General features: G+C 41.3%; 2 protein-coding genes across 3 annotated transcripts in view; both read left to right on the top strand.

Annotated features, from left to right (window-relative positions):
* prkd3 (protein kinase D3) overlaps nucleotides 1-2,498 on the top strand; it is a 37,874-nt gene extending 35,376 nt beyond the window's left edge. For both annotated transcript variants that reach the window (XM_019259896.2, XM_019259890.2), the window contains exons 18-19: nucleotides 22-107; nucleotides 848-2,498. In XM_019259896.2, coding sequence (XP_019115441.1) covers nucleotides 22-107; nucleotides 848-1,021 — 260 coding nt within the window. In that variant the 3' untranslated portion in view covers nucleotides 1,022-2,498. The remainder of the gene's footprint in view (nucleotides 1-21; nucleotides 108-847) is intronic.
* Nucleotides 2,499-12,144: 9,646 nt separating this feature from the next.
* Nucleotides 12,145-14,778, top strand: foxa2 (forkhead box A2). The gene is made up of 2 exons (XM_010731276.3): nucleotides 12,145-12,494; nucleotides 13,179-14,778. Exons 1-2 carry the CDS (start codon nucleotides 12,423-12,425, stop codon nucleotides 14,349-14,351), a joined length of 1,245 nt encoding a protein of 414 aa, XP_010729578.2. The 5' UTR covers nucleotides 12,145-12,422; the 3' UTR covers nucleotides 14,352-14,778.
* The last annotated feature ends 204 nt before the right edge of the window (nucleotides 14,779-14,982 follow it).

A 14,982-nucleotide genomic window follows, 5' to 3' on the forward strand; every position in this document is an offset into this window, starting at 1 on the left:
TATTATCGATTTCTTTCACAGCCACAGATCTGATCAACAATCTTCTCCAAGTCAAGATGAGAAAGAGGTACAGCGTGGACAAGTGTCTCAGCCATCCCTGGTTACAGGTGACATATTTGCTTGTTTTCTTTCCTTCCTTTTAACCCAATTTCTCTTCCTTTTTCTGAGTCATAACTCATTTAAGCAGGAACACAAAATCGGCGTGACTCACACTTTCAAAGGGTGTTTCCTCAGAATAGTCACGTTTAGAAGTTTTCTTCAGCAGTAAACCACTGATAGTTGGCAGTGTGTCAGTAGGTACAGCACTAACAGGAACTGCAAGTATTTCATTTGACATTGAGTTTCATGCAAATTATCCAAAATGTAAACAAATATAGACATTAAGAAACAAACAAACATGGGGCTCGAGGTGCCTCCTGAGCGCCCTCAGAATTATGGGAACTGTATTTCACAAATTTTGACTGTGACTATCCCGAGTAAAAGTCAGAAAAAGAATGAAAATAGTTAAAACCTTTCAGCTTTTTGTGATTTGTACTAATAAGAACACATGTTTTGATGTTACCAAGGCCAGGTGTATCCAATACAGTTCTTTTATCCCTGAAACACTGACACACTGCTCTATGTTTGAAGTTGTCAAAAACCTGAAGACATACAAACCATTTTGACTTTTTAACTCAAACTTACATGCAAACTCATGGCATTTCTATGTAACCCAGCTTGAAAATAACCACATATGTATGTCTAACACGTGTAGCGGCTCTGCTAAAAGCCTGAAAATAAGTGGAGTGAATGATAACGAGGCCAATGTGCTTTAATTAACTGAAATGCCTGTTTCTCTTTTCCTCAGGACTATCAGACATGGCTGGATCTCAGGGAGTTTGAGACGCGGCGAGGTGAGCGCTACATCACCCACGAGAGCGACGACGCACGCTGGGAGGAGTACGCAGACGAGCACAGTCTCGTTTACCCCAAACACTTCATCATGGCTCCCAACCTGGACGACATGGAAGAGGACCCCTAGTGGCACAGGGGACTTGCAACACCACATGTATTAAAGACAAAGATTGTCACTGGGACTTTTTTCATGAAGCTTTGGGAGCGGCAGATTTTCCCTCCAGAACTGTTTGTTGTGGAAACAGAGAGAAGCCGATCAGGAGGAGAGTTACTCTCCGGAGGCTTTTAAAAGTGGGGGAAACCCGACAGAATTTGTAGCACAATGCACTGCTACAAGCAGCATGCAGGTGGAGATGCGTGCCACAGAAACGCATTAAGAAACTGTCAGGAGAGAAGAGCGTTCATCTTCTTTTTGCACAATTTCAAAACATTCCATGGATTCGCTCAAGTTTGGTTCATTTTTATGAACAATCACAAACCAAAAACACACAAGATGACCTTGATAGTTTAGATATTGTACACACAATTTTGGATAACTTTGAGTAATAATATGACTCTGATCTTTATGTAAGAGAAGAGATCAGAAAGAGAGAGCTTACCCCAGGAGTAAAGGGCACTTTTCACGAGGGATTACAGTCTGAGAATTTAAAACACGAGTTTTGTTCTCATTTCCGAACTGTTTGTGAGACTGTCCTTTGGCATGAAACTGGAACTATCGCATATATTTGTATGTTTTTTTTAATGTATTTCGTAATTGTGGTAGATTTTTGCACTATATTACCATTGAACATAGCAATTGAATAGAAACACTATTCGCTGCTACGGAGAGCAAATATTGTAGATGCAAAGTTTTAACCAGTGATCGTCAGCAGAAACTTGATACATCTCACACAGTATTGGCTGCTTTGTCACAATTTAAACCTCAACAGGTATTTTCAACCAGCATGTCGCCACCTGAGTATCAACTGTTAGAGGCAGCTAATGGTGTGTAAGTTTTATCAACTTTACCCTGGGAAAAAGTGACCAACAGATCCTGACCAAATACACTGACAAAAGATATTTCCAAACATTTTTAAATTAATGTTGTGAATTTGTTCAGTGCCATGACCCAAAAACTGTCAGTGAATGCAATAACGGAGCCATTTTTTCCTGTTCAACATGAGGCTAAAACAGCACGGACTCTATGTTAGACTCTATGTCTAGAGCGTCATGTTTCTGTGTATCTTTTTCTTGAATGTGACTTCTAGATTCTGGAATATGTGTTTTTGATGTGTTGCATCAATCTAGGTTTTACATAGAACAAAAATATTGGTGTCACTTTCATTGTTTATTATGTTGTCTGGACCATTTCAACAGTCATTTTGTCTAGACAGTGGACATAGTAGAAACTAGATATAATTACAATTTGGTTCACATGGGAGTTTATAGCACTATGGTTTTGTAGTTTGCTGCATTGGTGTGTTTTGGGAGTACCTTCCTGTTTCCTGTTGTCTTCTTCCTGTCTTTGTTGCCGCTGGATTGGCAGGTGTCAGTGTTTTGTATATTTCAGTACATACCGATGGAATAAAAACCCAACTTCTTAACTGAGAATGAAAAAAAAAAAAGTTCTCTTCAAGCTCTGTCTGTCTTTCTGTTCATGTGCCTGACTTTAACAATAGATTTATTATTTCAGTGCCTCACCATGCATAAGCAGCCCTGGCTAGTAGTTTTGTGTTCGTTGCATCATGATGTGTGAGTGAGAGAGCGTGTGTGTAGTGGTTTCACATGTCAGATCCCATTCTCAGCAGCTGGATGTGATTGTTGCACCACACCGTGCAGTTTGCAGAGCCAGTCGCTCACCACAAGGGAGTAATGACATAGTTAAAGAGGGTGGTGGTGATGGTGGGGGTTTGTGGAAGACTTTGAAATCGCTCATGATAAATGCTATCATGGAATCCCTTCAAGTATCAAACGTGTGCGCAGCTCCAGCCGTATGAATGCACTGTCTCATTCCTGGGCTGTACTTCAGAATAGGACCATTGTTTGAAGGTACAGTCCAGCACAAACCACAGAGAATAGACAGCTGTCATTAATTTAGAAAAATCTTTGAAGTGCGCTCCACTGCACCCACTGCACATACTGGCTGACCACTGTTAGCAATCATGGCTAGCATTATTGCAATGCTATCATCTAATAGCCACTGATGAGAAGTTGAAGATACTCCTTTTTTTCTTCGTGATACTCAATACTGCAGTTCTGTATCTGTTCGTCTGAATGTTTTCAAGATGTGGATTCTCTTTGCAGGCCAGATGACCCCATTAACCTCTGAGGGGGAAGACATTTATAGATGGGCACAAATGCAGCAGTGATGTTTGAGGTCACCGAGTTGGTCCTCACACATTCAGCCGTGGGCAAAAATAAACCCAAACTACCCTTTTGCCAAATGTGAGGATTCATTATCCACAGTTATTTAGAAGAAAGGAGATTAGAGCAAAACTGCACTGGAAATAGCGCAATGTCTCCCTCCTCTGGCTGGACGGAGGTGTAAAAGTTTCTTAAAATATTGACTTAAAAAGGGATCATGCTGTCTGTACACCCAGTGTCCACTTTATTAGCTACTCCTGTAGAGTCTTATGCAATTCAATACAACTACAATGCCATAAAGTCTTATTTTATGTTCAGCTTTTTATTTGGACAAGGCTGTCACCACATTTTTAGAGGTCAGTCATGGTGTGATGTGGAAAGTTGAAGCCTCCGGTGCACATACACTGAGAACAGAGAAGTAGGAAACATTTGTCTTTCATAGTTCAACTTTTGACATGGAAAATATTCAGGCTCTGCAATATGTGTAATGTAGTGTACGATATTATGAATCTACATTATCAGAAGGGAAGCATAATGAGCCTATAGCCCATTCATACAATGTCACATGCATGTAGTGGTTCTGGCATGCACGATTTGTATTAATCATTAACAATATGGGATCCAACCAGTGTTGGAGAATTCAATTTAGTTTTGAAGTTTTTAAATCAAGGGTATAAGTATTATTCCATACTCAGGTAGAGTCTCTATGTCATACCACCCCACAGTTTGAAAACTACTAATATACTGTATTATATCCACACTCTCTAGCCCCTCAAAAAGCAGTTCTCTTTTCTACCAGAAGGTGTCACTCTCTGTAGGTAAATCCAGTGACATCGTGATGGTACAGTCACAGTCTTTGTGGGAAATTCCTAAAACAGGATGTGTGTGTGAAGCATTTTGGTAATTCTGAGATGGATTAAGATTCATTGTTTTACATAAAAAGCATCAGAAACATGCTCTGTTGTCTACGATATTTAGAAATTACCTGTGCAAACACCTATAATCACACATCACAAGTGGATATAGACAAATAAGTCTCCTTTAACTGTAAAACATATTTAAAATGAATGAAAACATGAATCAAGACAGTGCCATCAGATGTGTGTCAGAAATAACATCTGTTGTAGGATCAGAGACAGCGATCTGTCTTTGTTGCCCTGATCCTGGGGTCTGTGTATATTTGTTGAGCAGCTTTGCCCAGTAGCTTCTCGGCAGGTTTCTCGTCACCTCGAGGGGAGGTCTGTGTGTCACACATCCTCGTCCCTCCTCCTGCCTACACTTACATCCCCACCTCTCCTATCCTCTATGTCCTCCATTCCTCTGCTTCTCCTCACTACTCCATGCTGGGTATCCATGGGCTCCAGACCAAACAAGCAAACAAACAGAACAACAGAAAAACCCATCACCCAGACAAGGTTGGTCTGGGCTTGAGGGAGTGATGGGGAGAGATCTTGTTTGCTTTCTGGGCCAGTTCCATTTCACTCTGATGGCAGAGAGGGCCTCCCAGGACACAGCGACCCACACTTCTGTTTGACTTCCAGGAGGGATCACGGTGGTCCTCATCACTGACACATCATCATCTGACCCAATACACAGTTGGCTGCAGCCACAGGCCTGTAGCCTTTACCTAAGCTGGCCCTGTACTCCTTCACTGTGGTCTTTGCCTTTTATCTGAGGAACTAGCTGGAGTGGCATTCAGCTGGTAGCCTTTAATCCTCACAATGCTGTCTTTTAGTCATGACCAGTAAATACAGTGATTAATTTGATGACTGTCATCCCGTATACAGCATGGTATTAGATTATAAATACTGTCTGGAATAAGGAAACTAACTGTATAATCGCTAAACAATTTCTCAAGATATTGTACTAAAGAAATAAAATGAGCTACAGCTTGTATGTTGCAGACTTAGCCTTTGTTCATGCATTATTAGTTCACTGCCCTTGCCTGTAACTGACAATAAACCACACAGGAGCCAGACTGTTTTACTTTTACTTGTGTCCTTGATGAAGGACACAAGTCCCAAGAAACACTCTATCTCCAATCTCTAATACAATCTCACAGCACGCTATGCAGTCTCCGTATCTGTTCTTTCCACATTAAGACCCAGGAGACAAATGAATGCAACTACAGAGGGCATTTATACCTTAGGTGTGTGTGTATTGGAGACAAAGGTGTCTAAAACATGGCAAGTGGTTGATTAGATCAGTTCCCCTGCATGTTTGCTTATTATCTAATGACCTGGATCGTGTAATATGTGTGTCCATTTGCGAGCACTTTTGGGGTATGTTGATGAAAAGATAGTGATGGCAAGTACGCCAGATATGAAGTGTCTCTAAGTCAGAGTTTTAGACCGTGTATTGCAGGAGAAAAGGTCAAAGCAATGTGTGTGGTGGCTTGTTGTAGGGACATCAAGACATTCTTTTGTTGTAAAATCAGTGGAGAGAGGAAATGAAAGCTGGAAATGGTTTCCTAGTCTGGGAAAATGTAGATGAGCTATATAGGTATGTTTGATTTGCTGACTCCAGCTGTGCCTGGAGAATTCCCCTGACCCATCCTATGGACCGGTTGCTGTGTGAGACCACATGTACCCCTGTTGCAAAGCAGGCAGGCGCAATACGCAACCCCCCTGAAAGGGCTGGCCATTGAACTCTCAGGCAAGTGGCAATATTTGCTCACCTGAAATACACACATCTTGCCAATTGGGGTCGGGGTGGGCTCAGGGACTGGGGAAGGACCCCTTGATGCAGCTGTGGCCCAGAGAAAGACCAGACCAGGAAGTTTTGTGGCTGGAGAAGGGTGGGGGCTCTCTTGGCGGGGGGCTGTTTAGCAGTGGCAGCCCTATTGTGTCTTAAAGGAGGCAGGGATCGTATTTGTTCGAAGCTGCAGGAGGCTGATGAGGTGCTAATCTGTTGAGTGGATGTGTCATTGGACCCCTGTTCCCAATAGCCTGTTAGCTGTCAGGGCCTGTAAAAAAAGTGCAATTTACGGGCCCCAGGCCAAGACTCAGCCATCGGTGTCCACGGGTAAGCAAACACAGATTGGACACTTATGTTGTTTCTCTGGTAGGGCAGGCTTTACCACCGGGCTCCTGGGGTGACACGTAGGCAGCCTCTTTTCAGCCCTCTTCATGAGTTGTCGGCCCCCTCTTTGCTCCTCTGTAAACACTACAAATTAGCCATCTGCATATGGATGGGCCCTCAGTCCATACAGGAAGGAGACAACTGCCTGGTAGAAGGGAGAAGATATAGGCTCTCCCCTAATGTAGACCAGATATACATTCACCACTATCAGCTTTTAATTTCTATCCTCATGCATACGAAACAAGGATAGCACATTCAGGCACAGGGATTTCAGATATGCCAGAAACGTGTGCCTGCTCAAGAGAGTGTGAGATTTTGTTGTATGGTGCTTTGAAGCATGAGGATAATGGAAGTGCAGGGCTGGCCAGTTGTCTGAGATGGGTTCGGGTCAGCAGTCAGAGGTAATCCCAAACTTGAATTTCCCCATCAGCCTGGAATACAGATAAGACAGCAGCAGATATGAACCTCACTGACTGAGCGACTGATGGAAAAAGGAAATGGACCAAAAGCCTTTCTCAGATGTAGAGCTGAGATGTGTGTGTGTGTGAGAGAGTGTGTGCATGTTTTCTCGAGAGGTCTATCAGAGACGGTCGCAGCCCAGCAGATTTGTGGATATTGAGGATTGCTTTAATCAAAGGGACTTTGTATTAAAGATCACTATAATATCAGTATGACACTCCCATTTTATCATATTACATCAATTCAAAAACCATTTTAAAATAGTCAGTCAGTTAAATCAACTACCATGGAGAAGATGTCAGTAGGTTATACCCATGTCCCTTGAGTCAGTTAGGATTAAAAAGACCATTACTGATACACAACTTTTTAATCATCACACCAGGTTTGCCCTTTTGTCCAACCTGATGCGGATCTGACAGCATGATGGCCGAGTGTGAATGGCAATAGCTCATCGTGGATTATGGCACGAGCTTGATTGTAGTGATATTTAGACACAGAGCTTCCCATGGGAGCCTGGCACTTTAATTAACATAGCACTACTGGCCCCCCTCCTGTTTTAATTGCCTTCAGTCTGTGATTAAATGTGTATTGACTCTGCAGTTGGTTCACTAATGAATAACAATGTGCTGATTTGGTGATATTAAATCTTTTGGCTCTAATACACATCCCAGCCACGGTGCTTAGAAAGTTCAGACATTACAAGGAACCACATATGCACATCACACAATTTATAAAAATATATCACACAATCCACATGAACTATAGTGTTTTTTCATGTTGTGTTAATCTACATCATTGCACTTTAAAATGTTTTTAATAATTGGAGACCACTTTGTATGCTTAGAGTGGCACCTAAAAGAATTGTTAATAAATTATTTTAGAAGCGTTTTAAGATATTAAAAAGAACACTTTTGTGGTTGCCAGGTTGTGACAACCCGATTTGGGAAGTGTTTTTTTTTTCTATTTAGTTATAAATGTCGATGAGTTGTTAATTGTTGTTAGTTGTTTTTATATTGTGCGCGGTTGTTTTCTAAAATGACGTGGTTCCAGCTGTTTTCTCAACCCAAAAACTAGTCCTAATGCTTTTCTATAAAAAAAAGAAAATATAAAAAGATAATAATAAAGTGATTAGTTACAACATAAAAGCTTTATAAGGGGTGTTGTATCAGAAAGTGAATTGAAACAAGCTAAGCTCTTAAAACACATTCTTTAGTGTCATCTGATATGTGCATCTCTTGGGATCCCACCATCCTCAGTCTTCTCCTGTGGTCCAATAGATAAACTGTCACCTTGTTTGATAAATGAAGGGCAGCGGTCAACATAGGATCCTTTAACATGACAAGAGAGAAGTATTGAATCTGCAATGCCGTGGATACAGTCAACATAAGACATATCGAATGGCATTCCTTGTCACATTCCTATCAATATCAAAAGGTGTGTATTTGAGGATATCCTTAGTGCGTTTACGCCTGTGTTTGCGCCCTGACCCACTGGGGCCAGTGCAATAACTTTGGACTCCCTCCCACACTGCATCTCGTTGCAATGACCACTCTCAGTTTTTATTTAGCTGGGTTGTGTGCCTTCCCAGTCCAGCCGCTTTTCAGATTCATTTCCAGGTAAACACAGTGTGGCCAGCCACAAACCTGCAGCCAACAGGCGTTGTCACAGCTGTGGCAGATAATGGCAAGTCCAAACTCCAGCCCGGCTCTGGAATGTTTACTGTCACCACAGGCAAGTTGGCAGCAAACATTTTTTTCCAGCACTTTTCTAAGAGGAAGACTCTCTCGTTATTAATTTTATTTTGATGAATTACACGCTTAACCCTTTGCCCTGTGCTGTTTTGTGTGACTTTGTGCACTCAGAAGGATACAAAGGCACAAAAAAGGGACATTCTTAAGTGAATCTTTAAATTTCAGTTGAAAAAAAAAAATCCTTGCTTTGAAAGTTGAAACTTAAAATTAACACATTCCTGCCAACAACTCCTGGGTGTTTGAAGGAATGTCCAAAGATTTCCACCTTCCTCTCACAGAGCAAGGAGCACCCCCCCCACACACACACACCCAACAGTATCTGTACTAGAAAACTACGCTTTGTGGTGTCACTTTTAAGGCCTTCCTCATGCAGGTGTTGTGCTTTCACTTCTTTAACTGACACATTAAACTTTCATCATTTAGTGTTTGCCCTTGTCATAACCAGTAAAGGAATGACACCTGAATGTGTGAAATGTAACACTGATCATCATGGAGGCTAATTGATCAACAAAGTGGCAAAAACCAGCCTTGAAAGAGGAGAGATGTAAGAAACACCACAGGTCTGGGTACTGTATATGTACGCTCACCGGGAGAATGTCAACTTTACAAGAACACAGTGTACGTTTTCTCCTCATCCTTGTGAGAAATGAATGCAATTCACTTCTCATTTCCAGTGTATGCACAGGGTTGTGAAAACACGAGCTAGGAACAGAGCAGCCAACAATAAATGCAGCAGCAGTTTGTGTCGAACATCTTGCATTAATGATTGTGAAGCATTAAGAGCCACAATGTTCCGTTTAATGTGTCATTTAAAAACTGAATTTTGAGCTTAAGTTATTCAAATGTAATGTTGGTAGAATAACAGAGGATGGACATAAACTAATGAGCATATTTGACCAGGCATTTACTTGGTCTGCAGCATATTATTAGCAAGTTACAAACCACACAGATATAATGGAAAGGACTGTGCATTTCTTATGTGAAGTACATTAAAAATAAAAGGCAAAGAAATTGTCTTTTGAAAAAAATTAAATCAATGAATGTGTGCTAAAATGCTGATCATTTGACTTCATTACTATTTGTAACAGTTCAACCTCAATATTACATGTATACATACAGTGTGTGTAACTGTTTGCTAAATCTGGGTATAGTGTAATGAAGTTGGATGCTCTGATATTTCAGTCTTCATTTGACATCTACAAGCACACATGGTCAGTGAATTAAAGATAATCTGAATTCCCACTGTTGCAAATTTAAGAACATTTGGTTCTGCTTATTGGCATATCTTTATTTATTTTTTTATTTGAGCACAAAATATATAAATTGACTTGTGAAATGTTGGGACATTCCTGTTCTTCAATACTTGACAATAATTCTAACATTTTAATTTAACAGAAATGATAAATGATCCAGGTTACATTTCTTTAGAATATGAACTACGTGTCATACTCTAGAAATGTTGCCCAGTTGTTTTGTTTTTTTGTTTGTACCCCATTTGAAATGAGGTCAGTTATTGTCTCTTCTTTGCACCTGTAATATAGGGACGGACATGGTGTTAGCACACACATCACACCAGAGAATGAACAGCTTTAGCAAGCAGTTCAAATTTTTGTTTTTGACTAAATCCAAAATGTGACCTTCACCCATGTGAGAGGACTGTGGCAGGTTGATGATTAACTATGTAATTAGCAAGAGGAACATAATGTCATGCAGGTCAAGGACCATTTTAGAATATTGAGGATTTCTGTCATTTTGGAGCAACTGCATTATGCAATCCAGATTCTTTTCTGGACACGTTTGAGAAACACCATCAATGCATGTGTATTACACAAACCACAAATTAAATGCTTATTTTGTGCAAATGTTCTGCATCAGATACAGCTCCACAATATATTTTAACAGCTACCTGCTCTTAAAATGACATAAATAAATTGGTTTATGACTGTAGTTATTGTTGTTTTAAACCACCGTAAAATAATAAGCCTAAAAACACTTGTGTTGACCGAGTCAAGACGAGAAAGCGCACATTTGACCATCTCCAGCTCTCTCTCTCCCGAATCCTCAAACACACACAGAGCTTTTTTCTCGTGATCTCATTTCCAAGTTAAGCAGACTCTGTTAGTCCCTCGTCAACACGACAGGTTTACTCGCCTTTACTAATGGCTCTCTATACTGATAGTTATGCTCTTGCGTAAATATGGAGTCAAATAGATGTACCACTACTGACACGTGGCTGGCACCGGACTGCAGCCTCACCTTAATGTTTGTGTCATACAAATACTGTACAGACTGCGAGAGTTAAAGGGCCTCGTCTGTCTAACACTATAAACCGTACATGAAAACATCAGATAACTCAATCTAAACGTCTTATGAAGAAAAACAATCCACGTATACTTTGATGCATACTCTGAATTGGCGTTAATATTTGTGTACTGTAAATTCAATTCAGCAAATAACAAAGTGTGTAAATATGTTTTGGATTTTGAGAGCCTCCACAGCACAGCTGTTTATTATGCCTCCAATTATTTTGCATCTATTTGGTGTCAAAAAAAAATTCAAAGGAAAAAAAAAGAAGAAGCATAAATTCCACCATTTTAGGCTTTGAAAGAATTAAAGCTGCTTTGTGTGTCACAAACAGCAAAGCCTGTTACAGGCAATAACCGAGAGAGGGCGCCCTGAAGCTATGCGTGGCATATTCAACACTAATTAAAACATTTAAAAACAGTAATTCAGTCATTCAAGACTACTAAAGTGAAATAAGTAATCGAGATTATTTTGTTGTCGTTGCAGATGTTAGTTAAATCATTTAGAAAAAATGTAAACACTTTTAATCTGAACAAAAAATGTTAAAACAACTGATTTTGTAATAGGACATAAATGTTCATAACAGCTGGTGAAATGTGATTTCATTATAACATATTTCATTTTTTTTTTTTTATCAAAAGGAGCTTGAATCACGTGAATGGACCTCAGCATGTGCACTGCACACCTGCGTGTGTGCAGGCCCATCATTACTGTCTGCAGGGGCAAAAACATACTGTTGCTACTCTTTGAGTTGACCCCATAATAAGATTTATACAGCAACACAACCCTGGCAATATTGTAGAATAAATGTATGAATTAATGTTTGCTTTAATACGTTCATCTAAACGTATTTCTACGGGCAGATCAACCTTTATCCAATTCATAAACGTTTCTTATATTCTACAGTGTCGCTGCTGTGCGATAATTTAACAGGTTCAAGGTTCAAGCTCTAAATTCCTTGAATGCAACGCAATAAAAATGGATTATGATTCCGGCTCAGTTGAGGTGGAATAAGCACGCTGGAGGTTGTGAGTAATGAAAAGCACACCAAAGGAAGAGCGCCAAACATTCCTTTTATAACTCCTCTCTCTTTTTTTTTTCTCCCCTCCCCAGCTAAAATACAATAAGATTAGTTTATAATGAAGCTTTTCATCAGAAACTGTTCTTTTCAGTCAGCGCAGGTGTACAATTGGGTTGGTAGGGGGTGGTGGTTGGTGGTGGTGGTTGGTGGTGCTGCTGGCTGGGGGTAGGGGGGGGTAGAGGGAGAGGGAGAGGGAGGGAGGGCTTGAGGAGTCTCACGCCTAGGTGCGAGGAGATTATTCAAATAGGGCCCAAGGCGTAGAAGTAGGGATTGGAGGCTTGCCTAGCGCACAGAGCTATATCACAGCGTTAACAGGCAGCACGGAGCGTCATTTGAACTCCAGTCACTGACAGACGCATTTCACGGCTGGCTCCATAAGACACACATGCGCCAGTCCTTGACGAAGGGACACACCGACGATCCAAATACACTTAGTAGTCCCCAGTCACCTGCTATTAGAGAGACTTTTGGCTTTTCCTCTGCTGGGAGACGCTTTGTAAAAGTCCTCCATGATGCTTGGAGCAGTTAAAATGGAAGGACACGAACACACCGACTGGAGCACCTACTACGGAGAGCCCGAGGTGGGTACCTTAAATATATATTTTTTTTCTCCGTCTAAAGCCGATCCCATTTTATACAACTCAATATTAGCCCTGAGATAATATTAACTTTGTGATCAAATATTGACTTGAGGCGCCTCCAAATCCTCCCCCATCTCCACGCAGCGCACTATCCTAACAAAGTTGCTTGACATGTAGGGAGGGAGGGGGGGGAACGACTTTTCACTCGGATTATAATTTCACATACGTATCTTTACTAAATCAGATTATTTTTCCTCATGTTTCCACTCAACAAACAGCTGAGCTGTTTGATTTTGCGGATATTGATTCAAATATTTGTGTTGCCAGTCGCTGTTTTGTGTGCGAGCACAGTCATATTAGGTGTCACCATTATTCTCGGCATTGTATATTTTTTTTTTTTTGCGGATTGTTTAACTTCATTTATTTACCACACGCGTGGTATCAAATGTGTTCTCAAACATATGCAGCTGGGTTTTTAATTTTGAAACCAGTTCACGCGGAAGCAGTATGTCCATTTGAGCCTTTACGAACCAGTGCGCATTTAAAATAATAATTACTTTAATGGTATTTTAATTCAGTGCAATCATTCTGATTTCATATGACTTGAAGAAAAACTGTATGTTCAGTAATTGCTGTCATGTTTGTGCCAGATGAAACTGATGATTCTCTCTTCCTCACTGACAGTGTTACACCTCGGTTGGCAACATGAACACGGGCCTGGGAATGAACTCTATGAATACCTACATGAGCATGTCCGGCATGAACACCACTGCCAACATGACGGCCAACTCCATGAACATGTCATACGTCAACACGGGCATGAGTCCCTCCATGACCGGCATGTCACCGGGCGCCGGAGCCATGAACGGCATGGGCGCAGGCATGACGGCCATGAGCGCAGCCCTGAGCCCCAGTATGAGTCCCATGACGGCGCAGCCCGCATCCATGAACGCCCTGACATCCTACACCAACATGAACGCCATGAGCCCCATATACGGACAGTCTAACATCAACAGGTCCAGAGACCCTAAGACCTACCGCAGGAGCTATACGCACGCCAAACCTCCATATTCCTACATTTCTCTCATCACCATGGCTATCCAGCAGTCGCCCAGCAAGATGCTGACACTGGCCGAGATCTACCAGTGGATAATGGACCTTTTCCCTTTTTATCGACAGAATCAGCAGCGCTGGCAGAACTCCATTCGCCATTCTTTGTCGTTCAATGACTGTTTCCTCAAAGTGCCCAGGTCACCGGATAAACCCGGGAAAGGCTCCTTTTGGACTCTCCACCCGGACTCCGGGAACATGTTTGAGAACGGCTGCTACCTGAGGAGGCAGAAGCGCTTCAAGTGCGATAAGAAGACCATGAAGGAAAACGGCCGCAAAGGGGGAGACGGCGGCTCCTCCAACAGCAGCTCAGAGAGCTGCAACGGCAACGAGTCCCCGCACTCTAACTCTTCCTCCGGCGACCACAAAAGGTCCCTGTCGGACATGAAGACGAGCCAGGCCCTGAGCCCGGAGCACGCTGCCGCCTCCCCGGTCTCACAGGGGCAGCACCTCATGTCTCAGCATCACTCGGTGCTTGCGCACGAAGCGCACCTGAAGCCGGAACACCACTACTCCTTCAATCACCCCTTCTCCATTAATAACCTCATGTCTTCGGAGCAGCAGCATCACAAAATGGACCTAAAGACATACGAGCAGGTGATGCATTACTCTGGCTATGGCTCCCCCATGGCCGGGGCTCTTTCCATGGGCTCCATGGGGGGGAAACCCGGTCTGGATGCTTCATCCATACCTGACACAACTTACTACCAAGGCGTGTATTCCAGGCCGATCATGAACTCCTCATAAACTCTTTACCCCTCCATCCGATGTGGACACTCTTCCCTTCAATTTGTACATTTGTAAAAAAAAATAAAAAAAAATATAGAGTTTGTGTACAATATGTATTTCAGATATTTTTGACGTTTCCCACCGTTTTAGTTGTCGAGTTTGTTAGTAGCCTAATTATTTTGAGAGAGGATGTTGATAATAATAATTAAAAGTAATGATAATGTGACGAGATCTGTTCAGAAGTCGGCTTCAGGAATGGACCCCAAAGACAAAACAAAAACTTGCTGTAAAAAAAAAAAAAAGAAAAAGGAAAAAAAAAAAAAAGCCTCCATCTGCATAACTGGATTCCTAAATGAATTTAAGGATTTCTTCAATCATTTGTGTAATTCCTATTTATGGCTTGTATATGTGTATTCTTGTAGTGACAAGAGCAGAATCTATATTAAAGTGTTATTGGTTTTGTTTTCTGAACATGATGGTGTTTGCCGTTATTATTATTTTTTATTCTTATTTTATAGTATTTATTATTATATGTTAATTTATTTTATCCTCATTATTAAACAGCTAAACATTATAAACAGATACCATGTTTCTGTTGATGGTGACTTAAATTAGCTAAATGGTACAACATTATAAAACACAAGTTAGG

The sequence above is a fragment of the Larimichthys crocea genome, chromosome XXIV (genome assembly GCF_000972845.2).
Source record: "Larimichthys crocea isolate SSNF chromosome XXIV, L_crocea_2.0, whole genome shotgun sequence".
In the NCBI taxonomy this organism is placed as follows: Eukaryota; Metazoa; Chordata; class Actinopteri; family Sciaenidae; genus Larimichthys; species Larimichthys crocea.

Bases quoted from the DNA above. Each gene is read 5' to 3' on its own strand.
- foxa2 (XM_010731276.3), top strand. From the start codon at position 12,423: ATGATGCTTGGAGCAGTTAAAATGGAAGGACACGAACACACCGACTGG. The intron at 12,495-13,178 runs GTGGGTACCTTA...CCTCACTGACAG, and splicing joins CCTACTACGGAGAGCCCGAG to TGTTACACCTCGGTTGGCAA.